The 26,583-nt window shown below is 67.9% G+C and overlaps 3 protein-coding genes across 3 annotated transcripts; all 3 read right to left on the bottom strand.

The window, feature by feature from the left end:
• Positions 1–2,889: 2,889 nt before the first annotated feature.
• On the bottom strand, positions 2,890–11,974 carry TEDC1 (tubulin epsilon and delta complex 1). The gene is made up of 8 exons (XM_059183358.1): positions 10,943–11,974; positions 10,777–10,855; positions 10,176–10,378; positions 9,507–9,662; positions 8,209–8,307; positions 5,892–5,978; positions 5,355–5,522; positions 2,890–4,634 (listed from the first exon to the last, which is right to left on the bottom strand). The coding sequence occupies exons 1-8, from the start codon at positions 11,081–11,083 to the stop codon at positions 4,311–4,313; spliced, it is 1,257 nt and encodes a 418-aa protein (XP_059039341.1). The 5' UTR covers positions 11,084–11,974; the 3' UTR covers positions 2,890–4,310.
• A 1,031-nt stretch (positions 11,975–13,005) lies between these two features.
• CRIP1 (cysteine rich protein 1) lies at positions 13,006–14,631 on the bottom strand. The gene is made up of 5 exons (XM_059183361.1): positions 14,473–14,631; positions 13,512–13,606; positions 13,381–13,438; positions 13,232–13,278; positions 13,006–13,133 (listed from the first exon to the last, which is right to left on the bottom strand). Exons 1-4 carry the CDS (start codon positions 14,510–14,512, stop codon positions 13,238–13,240), a joined length of 234 nt encoding a protein of 77 aa, XP_059039344.1. The 5' UTR covers positions 14,513–14,631; the 3' UTR covers positions 13,006–13,133; positions 13,232–13,237.
• Positions 14,632–20,984: 6,353 nt separating this feature from the next.
• Positions 20,985–25,854, bottom strand: CRIP2 (cysteine rich protein 2). The gene is made up of 8 exons (XM_059183359.1): positions 25,717–25,854; positions 22,886–22,980; positions 22,720–22,777; positions 22,250–22,390; positions 22,098–22,166; positions 21,922–22,016; positions 21,646–21,703; positions 20,985–21,566 (listed from the first exon to the last, which is right to left on the bottom strand). The coding sequence occupies exons 1-8, from the start codon at positions 25,757–25,759 to the stop codon at positions 21,499–21,501; spliced, it is 627 nt and encodes a 208-aa protein (XP_059039342.1). The 5' UTR covers positions 25,760–25,854; the 3' UTR covers positions 20,985–21,498.
• Positions 25,855–26,583: the final 729 nt, after the last annotated feature.

Raw genomic sequence — 26,583 nt, 5'->3', positions numbered from 1 at the left:
AGAAGCCCGGCCCAGGACACGGCATGTGGGACCTCCGGAAGCTCAGGAACAGGACAGAGCTAAGGTACAGCACCGACGGGCGCGCTTGGGTGTCAGCCACGCGGAAAAGCGCTCCAGCTCCGTGGCCCGTGCCCCGTGGTCGACTCCCTGCCCCTCGTGGGGCTTCCAGGGGCGTCCACTGCGCTCAGCACCAAGTACTCGCTGCCTCCTGTACGCGCGTCGGCCGTCATTCCCGGTGCAGCGCTGCAACGGAGAATGAACCGAAAACGAGAGAAGACGATGAATTACACGTTTTCTGAAAGCGTCTGTTTGTTCATTTGAGACGAGCAGGGGAGCGGCCGGCGGAGGGAGGGGAAGCAGCTCCCCGCCGAGCAGAGAGCCCGCCAGGAGGCTCGATCCCAGGACCCTGAGACCACGACCCCGGCCGAAGGCAGACGCTTCACTGACTGAGCCCCCCGGGCACCCGGCCGGCCCTGGTGGGGGGACACACAGATCTGGATCTCGGGGTCATGAGTTCGAGCCCTGTGTAGGGGGCACAGATTTCGTGAACATAAAATACTTGTTTGAATGATTATAATAAAGGAAAATAACTCTGAACCCGGAATTTTATGTGCAAGCGAGTTTTCCTTCACATGGGGAGCGTGACAGACGTGTTCTCGGGCACAAAGGGGCTCCGAAAGTTTGTCCCAACTGGACTCCTTGAACGTGTGTTTGGATTCAAAGCAGAAACAGGCCTAAGCGACTCCTCCGGCGATACGCACAGTGAGGGTAGCTGCAGCTTCAGTAAAGGCTGTGGTTGTCCTAAAGACGCTCCTAAGAGCAGAGGGCTGAAATCTTGTGGACACAACTTTGGGAATTTGGGAGAATAAAGAACACGAGAACATGCTGAAGCTTTTATTTTGTTGAAAACGGTAGAAATACAGGTGAGCGTGAAGAAGCCGTCCGTCAGCCGGGTCCTGGAGCCGCACTCCTTGTCTCGGGGCCCCGCGCTCCGGCCCCGCACCCGACGCAGACCCTGCTGGAAAATAACATCTTTTCTAAAAAGCCGTCTGTAAATAAACATGAGAACAGCTTTTAAGTTCAGGACAACTTCCATGGGAACAAACGGCGTGTGAGGTGTGAAGCAGAAAACCAGATCTACCCAGCGGTGGACCCGAAAACAAGAAAGGGGGCAACAGAAGTACCGGAGGATAAACATAAAATGCAGAGACAACCCCGAATCCAACAGGGTCATAACGAGTGCACAGCGGGGCTCCCAGGGGCCCGAGTGGGCGGAGCGTCTGCCCTCGGCTCGGGTCGTGACCCCGGGGTCCCGGGACCGAGCCCCACTCGGCCCCTGCCCAGCGGGGAGCCTGCTTCTCCCTCTGCCCTCCACCATGCAACACGGTCTCTTTCTAGGATAATAAATGTGGGTTGTTTGTTTGTTTTTAAGTTAAAACAGGGCTTTTCACAGGGATGCGGGGCCGGCTCCTCGTGGGAGAGAGTGCTGGTGTGAATGTGGCGTGCTTCACTGCGGAAGCGTGACGAACCCCGGACGGCTGTCTCCGTCGTGAAGACGAAGCGTTGGAAATCTATGATGTAGGTAACGCTCTTAGGAAATTAAGAGCAGAAGCAAAGTTCCCACGTCACAAAGCTTCACGGAAAGCACCCAGTGAGGCCAGCAGTTCACGGAGGAGACTGGGGTGCACGTCCTGGCCCAGGGAGAGCGGCCTTCCTGCCTCCTGCCTCCTGCCGCCGAGGGAGGACGTGTTAGCCGCGTGGCCAGAAGGAAACCGTGGCCCCACGGAGGCGGTCTACACCCGCAGGGACAGGCATCACGTCTCCGCCCGGAGCCTCTCCTGCCGGTGCTCCTCGGGCCGGGGGACAGACGGCACTGACCTGGGAGGACGTGCCCCATCGGGGAGGAGAGGTGGCGCTGGGAAGCGGCGCACCGCGGAGCAAACCAGACAACACGCGCGGGTGACTCTGATGTCGGAAGACGTGGGCGTAAAGGAAAAAGCCAAGAGCAGGAAACGGGCGAGCATGTGACGCGCAGAGGCAGCGTGTCCGCAGACGCTAGCCGCCGGAACCCAGGAGCCACCGGACGCCCCATCTGCTGAAGGCGGAACCGGAAGTCTCCATTGGGCAAAGGGCAAGTGCAAGCAGGTGTCTGCCCAGGGACGGAGGGGGCACGGTGAGCGCAGTCGCGCGGGGCGGGCAGCGTGGCTGCGGGGCGGGGACTGCTCCCCGTGTTGGGTCAAGCCCGGCCTGTGTCTACCCTGCGGGCCGGGACACATTATAACCCCGATCCCTCTTCCCCAGGGCTCCTGCCTCTGTCTCCTCCACACGTCCTCACAGGTCACGACGTCACAGAGGGTTCTGCTGCGGCACGTCTCTCCGTGTCTCTCTGGGGCCCTCGGAGCAGCAGGTCGGTGGGGGTCACGGAGTGCGGGATCTTCGCCCCTACAGCTGCACGAAATGTCCCGTCTCCCTGGGGCACCTGGGCTCCCCCGTGCCGTCCTCAGACACCTGCCTGCCCAGAGCAGCCCCCCCGCCCCGTGGGCCCGCACTCCCCCCACGGCCTTGCTGCCTCCCGCTGGACCCCACTGTCCGCCGCTGTCCCCCACCAGCCCAGCCAGGCTGCCTGGCGTAGTGAGCTCCGCAGGCACCTGCGTCTGCTCCAGAGGCTGCCTCAGGCCTGTGGACCTGTCTGGTCCCCACAGGGAGGCAGGGAGTGTCAGACTGCGGCCCCAGGGGAGGGGACGGGCCTCGCTAGTTCTCCGGACACCTCCCGCCAGCCACTGAGCCTGCAGAGCACTCCCGCTCGCTTCCCCTGCCCAGGCTGGGCCTCTGCGGGCCGGACCCAGCCACGTGCCCCCACGTCCACAGCAAAGTCGCACAGACACGACCGGGGTTTTGAGCGGGCTTGTATTGGATCCACAGATCAGTCTGACCACGGGCAGCCCCGTAGAACTGAGCGTGCCTCTGGCTTCTACACATTGAGCTCCCAGGGGCCAACGGGGGTCCTGGCTCAAGGGCAGTCCCCAGAAGGCAGGGACCTTTGAGAGGGCTTGCTTCCCAGATGAGGAGGGTCCCACCGGCAGTCAGGTCAGCTGAGAGCATGGCAGGCAGAGGGGTCGGCTGCAGAGAGTCCAAAAGGGACTCCACACACTCAGAGGACGGCGGGCAGATGGTCGAGGCCCTGTGAGCCCTGGACCACAGCTGGAACTCTGACAAGGGGCTGGAAGGGGGCTGTGGTGGGAGGGAAGGGCCCCGGCCCAGAGACTGCAGGGGCCAGGCCCGTGAGGAGAGGGTCAGGAATGCCCTCCTGACCAGTCTGCCTGGTCTGACCAGTGCAGAGGGAGCACCGGGTGTCCCTCCGAGGGATGAGGGCCGGGTCGGGGGGGGGTGCCGAGACCAGCGCGGTGCTCCAGCACAGCCGGGCAAAGCCAACGAGCGAACGTCCCGTGGGGACCAGGATGTGAGAGCGTCCTCGGGGCCGACCCGGCTGGCAGCAGCCGACAGGCCCCGCACCTGCCTAGCAGCGGGCTGGGGTTCAGCTGTCCCGGCTGAGGGGCAGGGCAAGGCCGTCTGTGCCTGCTGGGTGAGGGGTGCGAAAGGCTGAGCCCCTGGGATGGAGGGGGCCTGTTCCGGAGAGCTGGGGGCACATCACCCAGACAGATGGCTCTTTGTCAGGGCCGAGCCCAGCTCCCCGAACAGTCCCACGAACAAAGCCCCCTCTGTCCACAGTGGCCTCCCCCTCACCCCCAGCACCGCCCCCAGGAAAGGAACAGCATCCCCCATCCCCAGGCTCCCGGCCAGCATCCCTGCCCAACACACGCACACACACCAGGCCCGGGCACAAGGTGGGACACAGTGTGGATGAGACATCCAGGGCTGTCCGCTCCTCCAGGACCCTGAGGCCCAGTCCATGCTTCAGGCTGTGCCTGACCCTCCAGCTCCAGGGCAGCCCAGGACTAGCCCCCCTTTGGGCCTCACTACCCAGGGTCCCGTTTCCTGGGCCTGAGCACAGATCTGACCCTCCCCAGACGGGAACCTGGAGGGCTGGCTGAGGGGGGACCAGGACAGGGCCTCACCCCTGCAGGGAGGCCTCTACAGCTTATTTCTGCATACTCTCTTGATCCTGAACGCCCAGACACCTGTCCTGTCTGCCTCCACTATGTCCCAAAGCAGGGATGGGCCAGAGTTTAGGGCAAGCAGCCCAAGGGGTCGTGTCTGCAGCATCCCTGGGGCCACCGGAAACCTGCTCCTCCGAGTCTGCTCAGGGCGTCAGGGCCCGTGCCCCTCCAGCAGGACACGCCCCCGTGCCCTCAGCGACCAGGCGGCAGGATCCAGATGAGGCCGGGCTCAGCTCCCGCCAGCCTGGCCAGCTCCTGCCGACACCGTGTCTGCAGCCGGCCCAGTGCAGCCTCCAGGCGGCTTTCCCGGATCCTCAGCGCCCCAGTCAGCTCGGCAGCCCGCAGGCCTGGGCCCTCCACGGCTCTGGCATCCCTCTTCACCAGCCTGCAGGGCCTGTGGGGCTGCGCCGGGGCCCCACCTTGCTCCCAGGCCCGCTGCAGAGCGGCCAGGTCCTGTCCCACAGCCTCCTGTGTGGCCTGCTGCGCAGCGCTCCACTCTGGCCCGCAGCCTCCAGCCTGCACGGGGGAGGGGGGAAGGGGGAGGTCCTGAGGCGGGGGCAGCCACACCAGCCCAGGTCACAGGCTTTGAGCCCCCTCGGCCCGCTCAGAGCCGAGCACAGACCCCCCACCCACCTACCCACCCCACCAGGGTCAGTGTCGGCCCCCCACACCCAGTCCTCTGCTCAATTGGCCTCCCCAGGCCCAGCGCTCCCAGGATGGGGACCGTGCGGCGGGGCGGGCCGGCCCGAGGGGACACGGCCTGTGGAGGCCACTTCTGACCCTCCAGGCGGGCCCATCCAGAGGCTCTGTGGGGTGGGGGACTGAGAAGAGGCTGTGTCCCCAAGGTGCGGCCCTCAGTGGGCTCTGGTCCAATGCCTTGCGCGGCGGCAGACCGCTTGTGAGATGCCTGTCAGCACGGACCACGCTCCTGCGGCCACCACAGCAGAGGCAAAGGGCTGCGGGCTGCTCTTCATGCGGCCCTACAGGCTTTGGGGGGAAAGCGTGCCCACGAGTTCCACCGAGACGCTTTAGGAACCACGAAGGGATCGTGGCTGGTCCCGCTCGTGGAGAGCACTGCCGCACGCGGACGGGGCTGCGGCTGGGGGCCGGGACAGCGGGACGCCTCCGGCCACCACCCTCCAGGGCTGCTGCAGTCTGCCCTGCCTCCCAGCCTTCAACCGCAGGACTTTCACGAGGGCTGTGTCACCGCTCCCTGTGTCCGCCCCAGGCCCCCACCTTGGCCTCCCAGGCCGCCCGCCGGGGCTCCGCAGCCCCCTGCAACTCCCCATGCAGGCTCTGTAGCTCCCGGGCCACCAGCTCCAACTCGCCAGGTCCCGACGCGGGGTCCCTGGGCAGAAACGTGGCCGGTGAGGCTTCCAGGGGGCAGCTGCCCAGGACCGTATCCTGCAGAGAGAGACCCAAGTAAGAAGCAGCCAGCGAGCCCAAGCCTCGTTAGCACAGCCCCGGCCCACAGCCAGTGGGGACAGAAGGGCAGAGGCCTGCGGGCAGCGGCCTCCCTGCACCCCACCCCAGACAGCCACCGATCATACCCGCAGGCCGCGAGGCCAGGGAGGCACGAAGGCCAGACTTGTGGGGACAGACAGACATCTCGGAAGGCCCCGACTCAGGGCAAGCCGGGTCCTAACGCGAGCTGCGAGGCTGTGTATGTGTATGGGACCTCCCGTCTCCTCCTGTCTGGGAAGAGCACAGCTGACCGCCCCACCCTGGGCTGCTGTGGTCAAGGCTCAGGGAAGGGCGGGGAGCCAGGCGCACCATCCACTGCCAGAAGACCAGCTCCCGACGCCGCCACTCCAGGGCGGCCTCCAGGCGTGTGTTCTCACTCTCCAGCCTCTGAAGCAGCTGCAAAGCAAACCACAAACCGTGGCCAGGTCAGAACCCCACTGGGACCCCCAGCACCGGCCACACAACCATCATGCCCACCAGTCTCTTCTGCCCCCAAGCCGGTCACTCCCATCAGCCACCCGCCCTGCAGGGCAGCCCCACTGCCAGGGACCACCAGGCCGACCACACCTGTGGGCCCCACACTGGCCCCAAAGGTGGGCCCCCATAGGGCCAGGCGCTGACAACAAGGACCTTTGACTCAGGACCTCTGCCCCACGCCCCTCACTAACTGGGGGCTGCACCTGAGACGCAGGCAGAGGAGGAAGGCCCAGGATGGGGAGACTGCCAGGCTCTGGGGAAGGGAACCCTTCCTGGGGGAACCCCCCAACCCACCTGGCTCAGCCCCAAACGTGCAGACCCCAGCCAGACACCGGGGTCCCGGGATGGCCATGTGTTCTAGCTCCTGCCAGTCCCACCACCAGAGGGCCCACTCAGCCCTGCGGAGGTCCAGTGCAGGCCTCCCCCAGCCCCACCCGGGGCCCACATCTCCCCCACCCCACCCCCCACCCGCCACCCCCACCAGGAAGCCACAGGCTCCTTCCTGCTACGACTCCTCTGTGAACGCAGCAGCCAACACTGGCCTCAGGCACTGCTCCTTCTAGAAGACAGAGATGCTGGGCTTCCTGGGAACCCAGCAGCATGTTCTGGGGCCAAGACAGGGGCCAGCTAAGAGCTCTGCCCAACCACCACACCCTGCACAACAGGCACGCGTGGCTCGGAGGCTCACTGACGGAGAGAACCACCCGTGGGTCTAAGGGAGCGCGGAGACACGGGGAGGGTGCAGGCCACACGCGAGCGTGTGCACAGTTCCAGTCCCCACGTGCTCCCTCCTTCCCAGCTTCAGGAAAGGGAGGCAGCACAACAGGAAGAGGCAACAGTCCCCTCTGCCCTCCGACTTTCAGGCCCAGTGCTAGAGCCTCCTGAGACACCCCCCACCCCCCTGCTCCATCCTGCTGCCCTGTGGCCAGGCACCAGGACGTAAGAAGGCCACAGCCGCAGCCAGGAAGCACGCACGCTCACTGCCCAGCTAGTCCGCAGCACGCCTGGCCTCGCGCAGCGACCGTAGATCACTCCGGAAGCTTCTGGGACCCGTCCCAAGAGTGCAGGCCCTCTGGGTACACTGGCCCAGGCTTCTGCCAGCTCCCCCTCCAGAAACCTTGGAAGGAAGCCACCCGTGACCCCCATCCACCTCGAGCTGTCTGCCGTCCTGCGGCACCAACACAGCCCAGCCTCAGAGGCAAGGGGGAGCCCCACAGCCCCCACAACACAGAGGCCGGAGCCCCAGGCAACAGCTGGCTGGGCTGGTGCAGCTTCTGCTCTGCTCCAGCCTGGGGGCGGGGGCCCAAGGGCAGGAAGCCTGGGCCTCGCTGAGTCACCCATAGAAGGGGACATAGCTAAGGGCACCTCGGGTCGCAGAGACACTGCCTCTGCACCCTCAGGGACCAGTGCAGCCCGCCTGAGCAGGGCCAGCCAGGGACTGGCCGGGGACGCAGGCCTGGGAGACAACCCAGGTGGCTACCCCAACCCCACAAAAGGGAGCACATGACTCCAGAGCAAGGATCTGCGGGACCTGGAAAGAGGGGCCACTCCAGCCCTGAGCGTCCGCCCTCCTGCCTGGCCAAGTGTCCCCCAGGCTGGACAATGCCAAGTGCCAGAGCCCAGCCCTCAAGCGACAGCCAGCCCTGGGCCTGTCCCAGGACTCCCTGGACATGCAGCCCAAGGGAAGGAGACAACCAAGACAAAATGCCGTCTCCTGAAAAGAAACTCAGCCAAGTGTGGGGCATGCCAGACCCTCCTCCCACCCCCTCAATTGCCAGATGACCCCTGCACGCCAGCCACCTACCCTATGAGCCTGAACCCTTGAGCAGTCTTCCGTGATTCCAGAGCGCCCTCCCCCCGACCCAGCTGCCAGCCCAGCCTAGATACCTGTGCCCCTGGGGCCCTAACCATGCCCAGCCACATATACACACAGCAGCTGGTCTAGATTCCTGCACCACTGGCCGGTCTAGGGAGCTGGGGAAGGCCTTGAGGACGTTCCTGCCCCCCACACCAGCAAGATGGCAAGTTGGGCAATCACCCAGGCTCAAAGCTGGGCAGCTGGGTCCTCCTCCTCAGGTCCCTCCCCACCTCAACCCCCACCACCTCACTGCTTTGCACTCCTATGGTACCAACGCACACCAGCCCTCACCTGCCGGCCACCCTCTGGGTCCCTGAGCAGCTCGATCTCAGCAACAGACAGGTGGTCAAGGCCGCGGTCACTGTGGCAGCCGCGAGTATAGGAGTGGATCTGAAACAGGCAGTGAGAACCCCAGGTGAGGTGGAAGAGGCGCTTCTCCAAGCACCGAGGGAGGTTTTTGGAGCCTCCCTTATAGGCAAGGAAATTGGCCACGCCTCGCCAAGGTGCTCCAGGGCAGGCCAGGGTCAGGCTTAGGACAGTAGTCAGCACTGCTGGAGCGCAGGCCAAGGCCCTCCAGGAGGTCCCTGCATGGGGAGGGGCACTGGGCGGTCCCGCCTACAGCTTCCCCATCCCACAGAGTTCCCAGGAGTGTGGTGGGGATGGAATGGAGCACCCCTGCTTCTCCCTAAGCTCATAAACTGCCAGGTCCATGTGGTGGGAGAAACAGCCTCTGGACAGGCTAGGTGGTCCGGTGGAACCAGTGGTGGGGACACAGAGTGACTGTTTGGGTCTGGGGGGCAGGGAAGGCTTCCCGGCAAGGTGAGACCAGAAGGCATCACGGAGGTTAACCATGATAGCCATGGTTAGCCATGTCCCAGCCAGGACAAGCAAGTGAAGCTTGAGCCAAGAAAGAGAGACACAGGTTCCAAGAAGGACTGAAGGAGCAAAAGGCCTTCCGCAGGGGTGCAGAGGTGCACAGGTCCAGGGTGCAGAGGTACAGAGTGGAGGGCCCAGCATGGAGGAGCCCTTTGCTGGTGGGAGTCCGAGCCTCCCTGCCCAGCCACCTCTCAACCTGGACTTTGTACACCTGTACGAGGCACCTGTGCCCCCAAAGCTGTGCCTTACCTGCCCTCAGGAACCCTAAAGAAGCTGCCTACTGCCCATCAGCCTACACCCAGGATGTGGGAGAAGGAAGAGGTACCTTGGTTCCAGAAACAGGCCCAGGCAGGAGCGGCTCCCCCAGGGCCCAGAACCCATTTCTTCTCAGAGACAGAGCCTGAGGGCTCTGATGACTTCTGGAACCAGGAAAGCCAACCCCACAGGCTCCCCGATCCACGACTCACTGCCTAAGGAATGCCCAACTCCACCTGCCCTAGGACCCCTCCTGGACCATCTGAAGCCCTGGGCTCAGGTTCTGGGCCACTGCAGGGCAGTGCCCAACGGGTCAGCTCCCAGCCAGGCCTGGGCCCCAAGCAGCCCAAGGCCAGGCTCCAGACTGGATGGATAGGCCTCGGGCAGAGAGAGGCAGCCAACAGCCTGTAGCACAGAGAGTAAGTGCCCCTGGGTAGACAGTCCTCAGGGGACAATACCTTGCCCAGAAGGGCACACAGCTCTTGCTGACTGGTGATCAGGTCTCGCCACCGGAAGCGCAGCTTTCCCATCAGCCACTGCAAGTGGCGTATGTCCACAGGGCCATCTGCTTCTTGGCAGGGTGCAGGTGGGCCAGGACTGGCCAGGGCTTTATACTGAAGAGGGCACAAGGGTCACACCCTGCTCCCATATTCCCTGTGGAGACCCCAAGGGAGACAGAAAAAAAGAGGCTCCTGGAGGGACAGCCAAGGGCCCCCAGGGCTGCCAAGAGGAGACTTGGGGGGGGGGGGGCACCTGGCTGGCTCAGTGGGTTAAAGCCTCTGCCTTCAGCTCAGGTCATGATCCCAGGGTCCTGGGATGGAGCCCCACATCGGGCTCTCTGCTTGGCGGTGAGCCTGCTTCCCCCTCTCTCTCTGCCTGCCTCTCCCCTTGTGATCTCTGCCTGTCAAATAAATAATTTTTTTAAATCTTAAAAAAAAAAAAAAAAAAGACTTGGGGGTCACACCCTATGAGCACACACGCTACCCTGCCCAGAAGGAGGGCCAGTGAGCAGGCGGGAGCAGGGAGGGGAAATGCGGACCCTCCCAGGGCCGACCTGAGGGCTGGCCCAGGCCCGCACACCAGGGACTGCCAGCCCCCAGCCCCCAGCCCCCTCCAGGCATACGCACCTGGCACAGGGGTATCTCATCACCCAGCCACACGCGAGTCCGGGCCAGCAGGTGTTCCAGCAGGGGCCCACGGGCCAGCAGCCAGGCCAGCGCCAGCAGAAGCTCACGGCTGCCCTGGGAGCCGTCCTCGGGGAGCTGGGCCAGCACCCGCCTGGGGTAGCCCTGGGAGCACAGCGCCGACTTCACCAGGCGGACTTGGGCCCCTAGGGATGGAGGACCGCCTGCTCAGGGGGCCGCCCACGGGGAGACCCGGCACGACCCCCAAGAAGAGGCCATGTTTGGAGGGAACAATCCATACTCACAGCACAGGGTGAGGGGATCAGGGCTAATGGGGGCGGGGCTCATGAGGCGGGCGGGGCTTTGCCCGAGCAGGTGGAGGGGGCGGGGCCAGGGCCCGTAGGGGCGGGTTCTTACCCGGGAGGCGGGGCTAACCGGGAGTGGACTTTACAGGAGGCGGGCCCAGGCACAGGGTTTGTGAGTGGATAGAGCCGGCCCTCGGGGGCGTGGTTTACTGTGGGGGCGGGGATAACTGGGGCGGGGCTTCCGCGAGCAGGTGGACCCGCGGTGAGTGGGCGGACCTTACGGGGAAGGCGGGGCTTACCGAGGGCAGGGGAAGCCCGGGCGCCGGCGGCCGCCGGCGGCGAGAGCGCGCGGAAGAGCAGCTGCCAGAGCGCCGGGGCCTGGAGGAACCAAAGAGCGGCGTTCGGCGGGGCCGGCCGCCTCCCTGCGTCCGCCCGGGCCCCCGGCCCCCGCCCCCTGGGCCTCACCGCCTCCGGACGGTCGAACTTGGCGCGGCGGAAGATCTCGGGGCTGGGCCCGGCGGGCAGCGTCTGACTCAGAGCGGCGATGGCCTCGGGCAGGGCCCCGACCGCGTGCTCCCGGCCCCCACGGCGCCGTCGCCGCCCCATGCAGCCGGCTTCCCTCGGAGAGCGCGCCGCGGCCGCCGCGCTGGGCACTCGCCCGGTCCCCGACCGGGCGGGGACACGCCTCCAGCGCCGGCCCAGTGAGCGGCACCGGGGCCTTTGAGTGATGTCTGTCCTGTCCAGTGCGGAGGCCGTTCCGGGGCGGCACGGGCCAATTGACGTCGAGAGCTCCGCGGGGTCCGCCCTGGGGCCCAAGCGCGCGGACCCGCCTCGCTCAGGCCCCGCCCCCCAGCGCCCCGCCCAGCCTCGCGCCGGAGGCCGCGGAGCGACCGCGCGTGCGTCCGCGGCCGCGCGCTCCCGAGCCCCTCCGCCTCCGCGAAGCCCGGCCGGGCGGGCGCGCCAGGGGCTCCCTCGGGGAGCGGACGGCGCCTCCGCTCCCAAGCCCGGCCCCGCGCCGCGGTCTGGCGGGTCCCCGGCGGCCGCGGCCCCGGAGTCCGACAGCGCGCGCGGACAGGGAGGCGGCGCGTCCGCCCCGAACGGCAGCGCCCCCGCCTGAGAGCCCCGCGCCCCGGCTAGAGCCGGCGGCCCGCGCGGGCCGGTTCTGAACGTGCGGCGGGTAAATCCCACCTCCTGGCGGCGGAGCGGCCCGAGCCGGCGGCCCACGCGCCCCTCCGCGCGGCGGCCGTGGCCACGCCTGCAAGGAAGCGCGTCCCGGCGGGTCCCCGCGCCCCCGCCGCGGTCCTCACCGTCGCCCGCCCTCGGCTCCGGCACCGCCGGCTCCCACGCAGGAGGCCCCGGTCCCCGCCTCCAGCGCCCCCTTCCGCTCGGCCCGGCCTGGTCCCCGCAGCCCGCTCTGCCTACGCCAGAATAAAGACCACAGCACTGACCCACCCGCTCTGGCCGCCGGCGATCCGCGCCGCACGCGTCCCGGCTGCGAGCTGCCCGCTAGGCCCCAGAACCCGGAGGAGGCAGGAGCCTCCGCGGCCTCGTTCGGCGCTGCCCCTCCCAGCACCGGGTGCAGCTCTTCCTGCGCACCCCGACCCCGCGCGCTGGCGCGACGCCCCCAGCCCCCACCCTCCCAGGGTCCACGGGGAAGCCCGCGCCTCGCTTGGGCACGGTCTGTCCCCTCCCACCCCGGTCTTCCACCCTGCCCGAGTTCTGCAAGCCCCCCAGTAACCTTCCCCCACCCTACAGGTGGCCCTTGAGGAGCCCTCCCCACACCAGACTGTCCAGCTCAGGCCTGCAAAACGCTGGAGAAGGCCGAGGCCTGGGAGGGGTGGCCCTCTGCCGGGGCTGGAGGCCGAGTGGCCAGGAGGGAATGGGGAGAGCTCTGCGTGTGGCCTAGTCTGCAGGTACTGCTAGAATTGACCTGGGAGTTTCCAGAAAGCCCCCAACTATCCACTGCCCAGACAGTCAAGTTCGCCATTTAGTGGCTGGCCGCTCTGTGCGGCGTGGGCGGCGGGAGCCGAGGGGTGTCTAAGTTCATGCCCGTGCAGGAACATGGCTGGCCTGTTCCGTCAGGGCGGGTGGTAATGGGGGCAAGGGTGGGGCAGGAAGTGGAGAGAGCAAGCAGGACGCCTCACCACAACTCCCCCAGAGCTGCTCAAAAACGGAACCAGGGTGAGCACAGCTGGTTCACCCTGTGACCACCACCCACCAGCTCCTAGGCCTCACCGTCCCCGCTGACCTGTAGACCCTCCCTTGGACTGATCCCACAACCTCCGGAGGCTGCGGCATTTACTAGGCTGGGAGCTAGAGCTTGGAGCCAGCGTGGCCCTTCCTGGGTGGCCAGCCACTTGTCTTGTAGAGGAAGCTTCAGGCTGGGAGGCCCCCAGCACAGCACCCCGCAGGGCAATGAGCCACAAGGCCAGGTGCGGTAGGAAGAGCCATCACAGCAGCCAGCGGCAGCTCCCCACCACCATGCCCCCCCAAATCCTCTCCCCGTCCTCTGCACACGTAGCCAAGGCTTCTGAGTGTTCAACTTTATTGAGGGCATGGGAGTCGACAGAGGGCCCCGGTTGCCTGAGGATAAGGCCTGCAATCAGCCTGGAGGGGCAGTGGCCCAGTGGGCAGCCCCGGACAGTGTTCCCATGACCTGCGCAGAGAGAAAGGTGAATGCAGACCCAGAGAGCAGTCAGACCTCCCTCGGGAGTGAGGGGACCATCCCGAAGGCCTGATGGTTTGGGCTGGTACCTGGGTTTACTTGAAAGTGTGACTCTCAGCTCCACCCCGCCCAAAACCTGCAGGAAAAAAGAGGAGGCAGGTTAGGGGTGGCCCGGGGAACCACACCTTCAGGGCAGGCTGGGGGGGGGGGGATCTGGGTGCGGGCGGGGGAAGCATACCTTTAGGCCCGAACATGGAGGCGTAGCAGGGGTGGTTGCAGTAAGGCTTGCCTTCATGCTGCAGGGAGAAGGGCCATGAGGGGCTGTCCGCCCTCACCCCGCGCCCCTGCGGCCCTCCAGGCCCCACCTACCTCAGCGTGGCCCCCTGACGTCAGCGTCTTCCCACATTTCTCACACTTCAAGCAAGGCCGATGCCAGTCCTTCCCCAGAGAGGTCACCCGCTCAGCTGCAGAGGCACAGACGGTGCCCCACACCCAGTATAAGACCCTGCTCTGGGGTCACAGGGCACCGCCACCTACTCACAGCAGCCTTCTCCAGCTCCCTCTGCCCTTGGTCTCACCCGGGGCGCCTGGTGGCCCACCCCGGGTCTCAGCACTGTGCCCCATCAGTGTGGGGGGGGCACCTCCAGTCCCCTGCGCCAATCCGGCCAAACGGGAGGGGGCGCGGGGTGGTACTGCTGGAGGAGACCCGGAGCGCCGGGGGCGGGGGCATGGGTGACCCGCGGCGCTGTACGGGTGGGGCGTGCAGGGCGCCCTTCTCTGGGGGCGGAGGCGGGAGAGACACTTCGCACTTCCTCCCCTGGGTGGGCCCCGGGGCGCGGGACAGGGAGGCGGCGCCCGGTTCCGAGCGCGCCCGGGATCGCGCCCCGGGCGCCTGTTTCTGCGTCTGTTTCTGCTTAGCGATGGGAGGGGCGGCAAGAACGCAGCGCTTCTCCCTCGGCCGCGCGGTCCCCGCCCGGGGCGCGCCGACGGGGGACGGGAGAGCGGGGGAGACCCAGCGACGGGGACACCTGAAGAAAGGGGGACCCAGACAAGGGGAGACCCAGCGGGACCGACAGGTAGAGAGCGGGGCGGAGACCCGGAATCAGCAGAGACAGGGCCATCCGACGCCGGGGTCCTGACCCGCACACCCAGGCGGTCGCCGGCAGGGCTGGAGCGTCGGCTCTCGGCACGCGGCCCCCCGGGCCCCCGGCGCGCGCGGCCCTCCGGAGGGGCCTGGCCGGGTCGCCCCTGGGCCGCGCTTCCTCGTGGGGGCGGCGCGGGGCGCGCACTCCCGGCCGGGGCTGAGCTGGGGTAGGCGGGGAACGCTCACCAAAGTACACCTCCTTGTCGCACTTGGGGCACTTAGGCATGGCGGCTGGGGGTCCGGCGCAGACCACTGAGCGGGAGCAAACAGGAGACCGGGACTGGGTGGGTCCCGCCGGGTGCGCGCCTTTCAGGGACCCCAAGACCCCGCCCCCTTGAGACCCGCCCTTCGAGCCCCGCCCCCTGAGTCCTGGCTGTGGACCCAAGGACCTGGGTTCCAGGCCAAGCCGCTAAGAAAGGTCGTCTGGTCCACCCCCGCCTCCGGCAGCGCCCGGGCCCAGCGGACCGCCGGGGAGGGCCGGGGAGAGCGCGGGACCCGTGCGGATGCACTGAAGCCCTGCCCCCCGCCTAAGGTCTAGGGTCTAGGGAGGGGCTCCCCAGCCGTACCCCAGGCCCCCGACACGTGCCCGAGCCGCCAGGCATTCGGGAGCCAGGGAGAGGACAGTCAACGCTTAAATGCAAATACATGGAAACCAGCGCGGGCGGACGTCTCGCACACTTGGACCCGACCCCGTCCCAGACTGAGGGCTGGAGATTACCGGGGACGTCTCAGCCCGGTTAGGGTTAGTAGTCCCCCAAAACTCCCCTCCGGCTTTAAGCCCACGCGGAGCCAGGAGGCCCGGCGCTCCCCAGTTCCCCGCCCCCACGGGACATCCCGGCCTCTTCTGGGCCCCTCACCCCCGCCGCTGCCCGAGAAGACCACGGGACAGCAGCCCGGGGAACTTGGAGGGGACCGCGACACGGGGCGTCCTCTCCCTCCGCGATATCAGGGATCCGTGCGGGGGCGGGCGGCTTTGCCGGGGCAGGTGGAGGCGGCCATGTCCAGGGCATCTCATCTAGTGAGGGCGCCTTATCTCCGCGGGAAGGGCCCGAGCGGGCACGGCGGGAGTGGTTCGGTCCACCGCCCAGGGCAAGCGGGGCCGTGCCAGGAAGAGACCATCGGACTCCAGCCACCCCCGGAGTGGAGGGGCCCAGGCGCCGGGTGGGGTCTCCCATCCCCCTTCTAGCCCAGGCCTGGGTGGGGCTCCCGCCTCCTTCCCCCCACTCGGAAATCCCTGCTTGGAGGGCGTTGCTTCCCGAACCGTCCTCCGTCCTGGGGTCCTCCCTCCTGGTGACCCGCTGGCCTCTCCACCTCCCTCTCTCCCCGCTGGGGGGGGGGCCGTCCCCTCCTCTGCGGACCCCTCCCCTCTCCGCTCGGTGGCACCGCACCCAGTTTCTTGGCTCCCCTGCCCCGACTCCATGCTCCCTCAGCCCAGGCCAGCCCCCGCGCTGCGCGGCCCTCCTCCCCTGTGTCCGGGCCCCTCCCTTCAGCTGCCAGCGACCTCAGACGAGATCGGGCGCGTTCAGGGTGGTATGGCCGTAGACTGCCAGCGACCTCAACTCCCCGGACACACCCATCTCTCAAAACAAGACCGTCCCTGCGCTTCTCCAGGCCCCATCTTCATGGAAGGGGCGGGAGACCATCCTCCAAGAGGTCCCAGGGGCTCCCGGCCTCCCCACAAAGGCACTCAGCCCTGACAGCACCCAGTGCCCCCAAAGCCCACCTACCCCCCATAGTCCCCTTGCCTGCCACGGGGAGGGAGGAGAGAAGCCATGGGTGACCCCATCCTTCCTCCCCCGGGGAGGCCTGGCTTGGGGTGAGTGTGGCCGCTCCGGGGGTCTAAGAGCCAAGCCCCTGGGCAGACGGCACAGTGGACCGCACGCCCTTATGTCCTGCTCCTCACGCTTCCCTCTAGTCAGCCCTGCTCCCCATGACCCCCTTTCTGAGGCCACAGTTCTGCCCCCAGCTGGACTCGGCACAGCAGGCTTTGGGGTCTGCAAGGCTCACACCACATCCACGAAACTCTGAGTGGCCGGTTGTCCATCACCTTCAGGAGCTTGGCTGTGCACCATGCACAGGGGGATCCCCAGACTCCCACTCAGGGTCACTGGCCTGCTCCAGCCTTGAAGCCTCAGCACTCGCCTCTGGGTCCACCGGCCCCTCTGCCTGGCGCTGGCACCGCACAGGATGGGTTCTAGAGGTAAGGCCATGAGCCCTACCTCCCCCAGCACGCCCACCCCTCGTCCCTCGGTGTCTTCCTGGCAGGTGACGATGCCGCTGCTGACGGTGGGGGAGGGGGCGGGGGGCTGGGGGGGGTCCTGACTTCTCTGGCCTGGCTCCAGACTGGGGGAAGAGCAGCAGCGTGGAAGGCGGGGCAGTCGGGGACACACAGGAGGGGACAGCAGTGTGGACAGGCCAGAGAGGCAGGCACAGCAGCAGGAGGACAAGGGCCCGAGGGCCAAGACCACTGGTGATGCGGGGGTGGGGTTCTGTCCCAGTGGATCCCGGGGCTCCGGTTCCACACGCGTCGCACATACCCCCTTGTATCTTCCTGAGAAGGCCGCCCTGCAGGGCAGAGGCCTGAGCTCCAGGGCAGGATGCTGGGCCCCACAGGGGGTGCCCGGCTGCGCCCACGTGTGTCCTGGTGCCCGCGGACTCGGCTGTGTCTGAGTGCATTGGTCTGCGTCCCCTGGCTCCCCGTCCAGCCCACACCTCCAGCCCACCTTCAGGTTCCAGGCAGGTGGGGCGGAGAGCCAGCCTTGGCCTCTCCTCCAGCCACCTCACCCCAGGGATGCCCCCTCACTGTGACTCCAGCCCCACCCACCATGGGGGGGGGGGAGCCCCCCTTTGAAGACTGGGATGACGAGGTTCCTGCGAGCTTTCCTTGCTGGGATTCCTTGTTGCCATGGTCACGGGGCTACAGAGTGGAGGCTGTCAAAGGGGGGCCAAGGGCCATGTGACCGGCCTGCTGGTTGGGACACAGCACAGTTTTTCACTCACACACACACACACACACTCCCTGGCACCCTCCCAAACCTCCGGCCACAGACTGGCACGCTCCTCCAGCTCCCCTGAGCACCCCACCCGACTTGCCTCCCTCAGGCAGCAGGGCCCCCATCAGCCCCCAGACTGTATGTCCAGGTGCACCCCCGGGTTCAGGCTTGGCTGGGTACCCGTCGGGGCCTGGACAGCCTCCCTGGAGACCTGGGCCTGGCCACCTGCAAGGCCTCCTACTCCCATCGGCTCCTCTGTCTCCCGCGGCACCAGGGGAGCAGCACTGACCCGGCCCAGGGGATCAAGCTGACCAAGAAGACCCAGACCTGCCCTGCCCAGACTTCCACCCCCCGCCCCACTCTTCTGTGGGCACAGTTGGCCTTTGTTACCTGAACAAACGGAGGACACGGTGAGGTGTAGCCTCCCCACACCTCACCCACTAGTGCACAAGGGCTGTGTCTGGGGCCCAAGGGACTAAGTGGCCAGGACCAAGGCACCGAGCAGCTCAGCTGCTTGCCCCCAGCGGTCTTTCTGCTCAGAACGCCCCACCTGGCACTGGGACCCCAGGACCCTGAGAGCTGGAGGCGGCCGCGGTGGGGCTCAGGGGCACTGTGCAAGGCCACCTCCATCTGTTCATCGTTCCCTCCCACATCCCCATGCCCTTGCCTGTCCATGCACCGCCCGGGCATAGCCGGGGACCCATGTGGGAACCAGGAGGGGCCTGCCCTGCAGGACAATTGCAGAGAAGGCCAGAGGCAGCTCCCCAGCAGTACTCGGGGTCCAGGCACCTGAGAGCCAGCGAAGGCGAGGCTGGACCCCAGTGACCCCTGAGGAATCCACCCGTGGGGCCGGCCACCCACCAGCACTGGCAGAGGGAGCTGGACAGTCCTCCCTGCCCTCCCTCCCTCCGTGGTGTGTGATTCATGTTCTGGCCTCCCCCACCGTTCTCGAAGCCCCCACGCAGTGCCCCAGGCTCCAGGCCCCTTCCTCAATGTGGACAAGCATCAGGTTGTTCCCTCCTAAGGCTGAATGGCCAAACGCCCCAGGGCAATTGCTGGCCTCCCTCTCCAGGGTCCACCCCTGCCCTTTCCCCAGGCTCAGCTGAGTCATGGACACTCAGACATTCCCAGGGCCTATTTTCAGCAGCTTTTCCCCCGGGACCCCCTGTCTGCTCCGAGGTTCTGCCCCAGAGTGGGACCGCTGGGCCCCTGACGGCCTCTCCTTGGACCCTCGGACACTGCACTTTCCCGGAAGGACTCTGCTCCGGTCCACCCTGGCCTCATCCAGTACAGGAGAGAGGGCAGCTCCTCTCCTGCTCTCTTGGAAGCAGGACTGGCATGCAGATACGACCTTGAGCTCCTTCTGTCAGCCCTGCCTGGGGTCCACAGTCCGGCCAGATCGGGGCCCCCTCCTCCCCCTGAAGGCTGAGCCTTGTTCCAAGAATCTGTCCTGGGGCCAAAGCCCATGCAGAACCGCCTCAAATTCTAGCCTCACTAGCCCAGCAGCTGAGCCTTTTCATGAGCCCCGAGCCCCTCCCCCCACTCCGGGAAGCCAGCCAAGCCCTGTGCTGCCTACACCTGGCTGCCCCTGTCCCCTGCCAGTCTGCACCTGGTGTAGCGCTGACACTCAGCCCCTGGGACCACAGCCAGTGGCCAGTGAGCTGGAGCTCAGACGAGGGACGGGAAGGAATCCTGTCCCCCTCCACCGGCCCTGAAGAAATTCACGGAGGCTGGCCTGACCCTGGGTAGGGTCCTCAGAGAGCCTCCATCTGGGGCACGCGCGCCAAGAGGTGATGCTGGGTTCCCCCTGCAAGGAGCCAGGCTGGAGGTCCAGAACATGGGAATCCAGGATCTGGGCTTTGGGGAAGTGGAGGCAGAGGGAAGAGCAGGGAGCGCTGACCCCACCGCACACCGGGGACACGAGCCTGCGCCACCGGAGCGGCCCAGGACCTTGGCAGGGCCCCGCTTTCCCCAGCTTTGGAAGCCTGGACCTGGGAGGGGGCGGCCTTCAGTTGGGGAGCAGGGCGGTGAAGGCCGGCCTGGACGCCACGCGTGGCCCTGGGCTTCTGGACCGAGAAGGAGGCCGCTAGATGGCATGTCAGGGCCGCCCCACCAGCTCGCACGAAATTGAGGGGCAGGGGTGGAGGCCAGGCGAGGGACAGGGCCCAGCGCGGCGCGGGAGCACACGAGCCCATTCCCGCCTCCCCGGCCTCTTGCGGGAGCGTCCGGGGCTGCGGGCGTCGGAGGAGGCACGCAGCTTGTCGGGGCTTCCCGGAGCGCGGGCCGCCCCCCCCCCCCCGCCCCCGACACGCCTAGCGCCCGGCGCCCGACCGCGGGTGGCGGCACCGCCCCGGTTTCCATGACAACCGCTGGCAACAAACAAGGCGCGCGTCATCCTCCGCCCGCAGGAAATGGGAGGCGCCTCCCCCTGCCAGCGCCCTGGGCCGGGGTGCACTGTGTCCCCGGGCGGTCCCCGCCTCTCACCCCGGCGCGGCCGAGCAGGCTTTCATGCGCCGCGAGGCCGCGGCCGCTCGGGCTCCGGGAAAGGGCACGCTGCCACCACGTCCGCTCCCCACATAGTTTCCACTGGAGGCTCCCCAGGGAGGGCCCGAGCTGTGCCCTTAACAGCTCCCTGCGCCGCAAGGGGCAGGCATTTCCCATCCAACACCGCAGCCAGGGTGGGCAGCCCGTGGTCAGAAACGTCCAGCCCACCGGCGGTCAGGCCTGGGCGGGAGGTGGGGGTCTTCCGCGGAGCTTGCGCGGAGCGCCGGGGCCTGCGTGAGCCTCCCCTGTGTGTGTGGCGGGCGCTGGCTGCCCCTGGGGTACCTGCTGCGGTGTCCGGCCTACTGCAGGCCACCTGCCCCGCGCATGCTGGCTGCACCCCCAGGCTGGCCAGATGGAAGGAGACACCGCTGCCCACAGTGGGCACAGCTGGACTGGACTGCCTGGGAGGAAGGCGGCCGGGCACTGCTGGACATGGGGGCCTGCCGATGCACCCCCAGGGACACGGAATGCTGCTCGCAGGACAATGGCCGCAGCACCCAGCTCAGCTGTGCCTGACCCAGTGGACTGGAGGGTGGGCCAGGGAGGGGCCTGTGCCAGGGGCTGGGCCCAGGGAGCTGGTCCTGGGGAGCAGAGTACAGGGGCGGGGAGGGCCAGACCGTGCTCTGCCCCGGAGCAGCGGGGAGGGCAAGGCGCGCCCCCTGGTGGGCTGTCCAGGATTGGCCGGTACCGAGAACGCCCTGAGGAGGAGCTCCCGGCAGCTGCCAGGGATCCTGCTTCAAAGGGCAAAGCCAGGACCTGGGGAGGGTGACTGTCCGTGTGGACCCAGACGCAGGGACACTGGCCGGGCGGGAGCACCTGGACAGGCGGACTGGAGCCTCAGACCGTTGGCGTTCTGTCCCCCTTGCTGAAGCAAGGAGACCAGGCCCATCGGACTGCACCTCCCCATCCAAGCTCATTCCGACCCCTCCCCAGCGCCCTGCACTCCCACAATGGACCCCCCTCTGGCCACCTACGCCCTGCCCTCCCGACCCCCCCAGTGCCAGGCCATGATCTGTTACTTGAGACTGACCCCTCCCCACCTTGGGGACAGGACCCGCCCCCACCGGAGGCCAGTCCACAGGTGTCTGAGCATCTGGGGTTGACACAAGGGCTTGCTGCCCCAGATTCACAGCCATCTCCCAACCAGAGACAGCGCTCGGCCCCCATCCTCAAACCTTTTATTGACAGCCGGGCTAGGCAGGTAAGTGGGAGCCGTGGGAGGGTGTCAGACAAGCGCTCGCAAGGCCGTGTGGGAGGCAGGCGGCGGGCTCCTGGCAGGGACGCCCTAGGTCCGCCCGAAGGTCACTGTGAAGAGCGTGGCTGTGGCCATCACCGGCAAGGGAAGCGGAAATAACACTGGGGGGTGGGCCTGGGGCAGCAGGAGGGGGACAGTGGGACAGCCGCCTCCGAGAGACCCACCGGGGCCACAGAGACACACATATGAGACTCACACGGGGACACAAAAGAACATAAGGGGCATGGGGGGTGGGTACAAAGGCAGACACAGCGGGAGAAATGGGGCCGGGCAGGCGGGCCTGGTCTGCAGACAGCGCAGCGGGTCTCCTCCCGCATGACACTCAGGCCCCAGACTTGCAGAGCAGGACAGGCCGGGCAGCTGGTTGCTGAGGACGCCCAGGAGGCGGATGGGCACACGACCCCCAGAGGGGCTGCAGCCCTAGGGTTGGACTTTGCCCTCTGGGTCTCTGTCGTAGATGTAGCTGCCCACGGCCCCGGTGTTCACTCCTGCAGAGAGAGGCAGCCGAGTGGCGCGGAGCCGCGGGGAGCAGAGCCCCCAGGCCCCAGCCCTCCGGGCGACACTCACCTTTGGGTCCGAAGAGAATCCCGTAGCAGGGCTTGTGGCAGTAGGGCTGGCCGTCGTGCTGGGGCAGAGCGAGGCGTGAGCGCGCGCTCTAGCCCTCCTCCCCCCAGCACCTCTGCCCGGCGACGGCCTCCCACACCCCGAGTGCCCCCGCCGGGCGGAGAGGGCGGGGCCACCGCGCACCTCCGTCCGGCCACCAGGGGGCAGCACGCACAGGCGGGTCCGGAGGACGCGCCCCCCCCGCCGCCCCCCGCCGCCCCCCCGCCCAGCCGCCCTCACCTCCGCGTGCCCGCCCGGGGTCAGCGTCTTCCCACAGCGCCCGCAGCGCAGGCACGGGCGGTGCCAGTCCTTGCCCAGAGAGGTCACCTTCTCGGCTGGGAAGAAGGGGAGACGGTGAAGCGGGGGACCCTCGCGGGCGGCCCCGCCCCGGGCAGCTGCTGGGCGGAGTCACTCACCAAAGTAGACCCTCTTGTTGCAGCCGGGGCACACGTTGGGCTCCCCCGTGAAGGTGGTGACGCTGGAGGCTGCGGGGAAACGGCGCGTGACGCCGGCCGTCGGGGCGGGCCCGCCACGACCCCTCCCTCCACCCCCGGCGAGCCCGGCGCACCTCTGCTGGGCCCCTTGGGCGGGCCGCCGGCCTTGCGCTCCTCAGCCCGGGCCGCGGGCACCTGGACGGGGCCCGTGACCTGAGGTCCCTCGGCAGCAGGCTTCTCGTAGATGTAGGAGCCGGCGCCCCCGATGTTCACACCTGGAGGGGCCCGCTGCTGTAGGGGGTGGCCTCACCCACCGCAGCCCTCACAGTACACCCAGCTTCTCAGAAAAGGGCCCTCCTCGGCCCACTTGATAGGGTCAGGACCCCCACCCCCCCACCCAGAGGGTGCCAGCCGGCCGGGCGTGGAGGAGGCCGAAGTTCAAGGTGGAAGGGTCTGTTGGGTCCGGGGTGGGCAGGGTGAGAAAGGGCCAGGGGGCCGTGGGGGTCCAGGGGGCGGGCTGCCTCCACCCCGCCATCCCCCTCTCCAGCCCCGCCCCCCCAGGGCCGGAACGGTCCACAGGCCGCGCAGGGGGACTCAAGCTCACCTTTGGGTCCAAAGAGTGTGGCATAGCAGGGTTTGTGACAGAACGGCTTCCCATCATGCTGGGCAGAGGGGCACAGAGTGAGGCCCGGCCCCAGGTGTGGAGAGCCGAGCTGCCTCCAGCCCTGCCCACGCCCCCTCCGCCCCTCAGCCCCGGGGAGGTGGCTCACCTCGGCATGGCCCCCAGGGGTCAGCGTCTTGCTGCAGCGCTCACACTTGAGACAGAACTTGTGCCAGTCCTTGCCCAGAGAGCTCACCTTCTCAGCTGGGGACACGGGGGGGGGGGGGGGGGGGGGAGGTCAGGGCCCACAGCCCTCCCGTGGCAGCCTCCTCACCCCTCCATCCGCCCCACCCAGGAACCGCCAGCCCCCACTGCGTGCCTTCTGCCCCTCGGGGCTCCTGCTCTCCTGCTGGGCCTTGGTCACCCTCCCAGCCCAAGGCCCACTCTCCGAACGGGAGAGTTCCGAGCACCTGTTAGGCCTCTCAGCATCCCAGCAGGCCCTCCGGCAGACACCTGCTCCGCACTCACACACCTAGGCCTCCCACAGACCCCTGAGCCTCCTAACTGGGCCCTGAAGGAGTTGGCTGAGCCGGACGCTGAGGGGAATGGGGGGAGGGGCTGAGCCTCCAGACCCCCTGTGGGGAGGCCCGTGCTGTCCCCCTCATGGCATGGGACAGAATGCCTACCTGTCTACATTTGGTTTCCTCAGGATAAGCCCTGGGAACTCCCCACCCCGCGGCCTCCAGCTGCTGCACTGACACCCAGGGCCAGAGGACAGCTGCTAGGGGCCCAGTCACCACCCCCAACCCCCCATCCCTCCCCTGCCCACTGGGCCACCTCCTAACGGACGGAAGTGTGGGGCCTCCCCAGGAGAGCCGGCAGGAAAAGGGCGGTGGAGGAGAGAGCAGGAAGAAAGGCCAGAGCCGAGCCAGCCGGAATTCCGCAGGGAAGGGTCTGAGCAGAAGCGTCAGGGAGGAGGAGGTCAGGCCCTTCCACGCTGGCAGAGCCCCAAGAGGAGGCCAAGGACCAGCAGATATCTTCTGGTCCCCTCACAGAGAGGCTGCAAGCCAGGCTTCCCCAAGGGCCTGGGCAGAGCGGGCAGCGAGGGTCTGGCTAGCTCACTCCCCAGCCGCAGAGGCCCATGGGTGCTGCTGGTGGCCCCAGCTCCCCAGGGCCCTGGCAGAACCTGCTGGGCCCAGCGAGGTCAGGGCCAGCGTCCAGGACGCCCCACACCACACCCTCTTCCCAGAGGCGCACAGGCTTAGATCCCTGTGGCCACTCTACCCAAGGGTGCAGAGACAGGCTGGTCAGCTGTCCTGTGTCCATGGCAGGCATGGGTCCTCTGGCAGCCACACGCTCCCGCCCAGGGCTCCTGCTGGCCAGCGGTGGCCATGGCAGCTGCAGCTCAGGGCCGCCACAGCTGCACTGCCCTGCCATGCGGGGGGCGGGCGAGCGACCCTGAGGCCCACTGGCTGGGTAGATGGCCGCACATTACCAGCCCAGTTGGGGAGACAGAACTGATTGGGTCTGCTGTCCTGGAAGGGAGCTGGTTCCCCACTGGGCTGCACCATTGTTAAGGACACAAAAGCCAGGCATGCTGAGGTCACTCTGGGGTGTCCTGGCCCAGGTTCCACTCTGCTGGGGGGGTGTGTGTGCCTGATTGGGGGAGGGGCAGGATTCCAGCCCAAAGCCCCCCCCTCCTCCCCACCCCACTTGCGCCTCCTGCCCAGGACAGAAGCCAGCCCAGTCTGAGCTGCCTTTGTTTTCTGCTGGGAGCAGCGACCGCCTAAGCAGGCAGAAGCGCTTTCCAGGCTGTGCACAGGACTGTCAGCCCCAGCCCTGGAGAGCCCTGAGCTGGCCTGGCTGCGGGCACACTCATGTGCAGTGGGGCTGGCAGGAAGACTCTAGCGCTGTCCCCCACCCTGAGCCTTGCAGGGATGAGCCCCCTCTGGGTTGGGGACCGAGGACGGGGCCAGCTCCTGGGGAGGCAGCCGGAAGCCTCTAGGCTCCCGGCCAGGCCAGAAGCACTCCAGGCCAAATCCGGTCCCTCTGCTCTGGGAACAGCAAACAACCGTCCACCTCCTCCTCCCTCCCCTCAGCAGGGTAGCCAAGTGGCTTCCTTCACCTTGGCCTGTCCCCATTCCAGACCCTGAACCCTGCTCCCACAGTGACCAGGGAAGGGTCCCCTTCCTGCCCCCACCCTTCTGACACTGTGTCTGTCTGTAAAGGTGTTAGCAGGAGTATCAGGGGACAAAGTCGGGAGAGGGTCAGCCAAGAGAAGAGTGGCTGAGTGAGCCAGACACCAGCACGCGGGTGCCAGGGGGTGGGTAAGTGCCCCAGGGCCACATCCGCAGAGACCTACTGCCCCCTCCAGAGGCAGGGGCTCTCGGCCACCTAGGCTCCAGAGCCCTCTCCTGCTGGCGGGGCTTCGCTCGCCATCCCACCTGCCCACAAGAAAGTCCTGGGGAAAACTCGCGCCAAGCCAGGGAGCACGTTGGGACACGCAGGAGTTAAGAGGCCAAGGTCGCCCCCGCATGGACCGAGTCCAGACAGAGCCCATATCTGGCCTGGCCGGGTGTGGGCAGAGGTCGAGGTGGTGGTTGGGGGGTGGTCACTGCTCCGGGCCAGGCCGTCCCGGCCACGTGTCCGCGGCGCAGGGCCGGGCGCAGCAGGAGCGCACGGGAGGCTCCCACGGCGTGCGTGCGCCCCGCCCCACACCGCCCCGCTCCGCGCTCGCGAACCCCCAACGTGACCCCCAACCCGGCCGCATCCCGGGAAGACGCGCACCCCCGCCGGCCGCCCCGGCCGCCGCAGGGCTCGGGCGTGGCCGCCCCCACCTCACCCAGCTCCGCCCTCCGGCCGCTCCCGCGTGGGCAGCGCGGCGGGCCGGGCTCGGGGTCGCGCATCCCGGGACCGCGCATCGCCGGGGCGGGGCGCGCGGCTCTGCGGCCGGGGGCGGACCGCGAAGGGCGGCGGGCGCCGGTCCGGCCCCGCACTCACCGAAGTACACGGTCTTGTCGCACTTGGGGCACTTGGAGGCCATGGTCGGTGCGCCCGTCGGCCCGCGCCCTCAGCCCGCGCCCGTCTCCGCGCCGCCGCCGCCGCGCCGCGCCCCGCCCCGCCCGCCCGCTGCCCGAGCACCCATTGGCTCCGCGGCCGGGGCGGGGCCTCGGGAGCCCGCTCCGCGGGTCCGGCCGGGGGCGCCGCGGGGGAGGGGGCGCACCTGCCGGGGCCGCGGGGGTGGCCCGACCCGCCTGGCGCCCCGACGCCGGTGCCTCGCCCGTGTCCATGGCGACGCCGGAGCCGGGGCGGGGCGGGGCGGGGGTCCGCGGTCCCCACGGTTCCGGGGACATTCCCGGCTGGAAGGGCCTCGGCCCGGAAGGCCGGCCCCTGGACACGCAGACGGACGCCGGGCTTCGGCGCCTGGTCCCCACCCCTGGGGGCCCCCACCCACCCCGCCGCGCGCCCCCCGCCCCGCGTCCCTTTGTTGCTCGGTTTCCATAGCGACAGCCTCTCGCCAGGATCGGAGCCGGATTCCCGTCGGGCGTGGCCACCTGGCCGGGTCTGGGTCCTGCCCCGCCGCCCGCCCCCGCCTGACACAGTCGTTGGTGCTCGAGTCTCGATGGGTGGGGGGCTGGGCGCCCCACACGTCCAGAAACAGCGGGAGAGAAACCGCTGGAAGCAGGAGAGGGGGAGGGCGCCAGGCCGTGGGGGGGGGGGGGGACCTGGGCGTGCCGCTGGCTGGTGCAGAAGGCACTGCCCCGAGCTCTCCAGCCAGGGGCGGTGGGATGGGACAGAAGGCGGGGTAGACCCTGCGTGCTGGCGGTGCAGGCGCCGTGCCCCAGTGGGCTGGCACTGCCATCTGCC

This window comes from Mustela lutreola, chromosome 7 (genome assembly GCF_030435805.1).
Source record: "Mustela lutreola isolate mMusLut2 chromosome 7, mMusLut2.pri, whole genome shotgun sequence".
In the NCBI taxonomy this organism is placed as follows: Eukaryota; Metazoa; Chordata; class Mammalia; order Carnivora; family Mustelidae; genus Mustela; species Mustela lutreola.
Note: the sequence above shows the minus strand (reverse complement) of the source record. Positions and strands in the feature narration are given on the sequence as shown.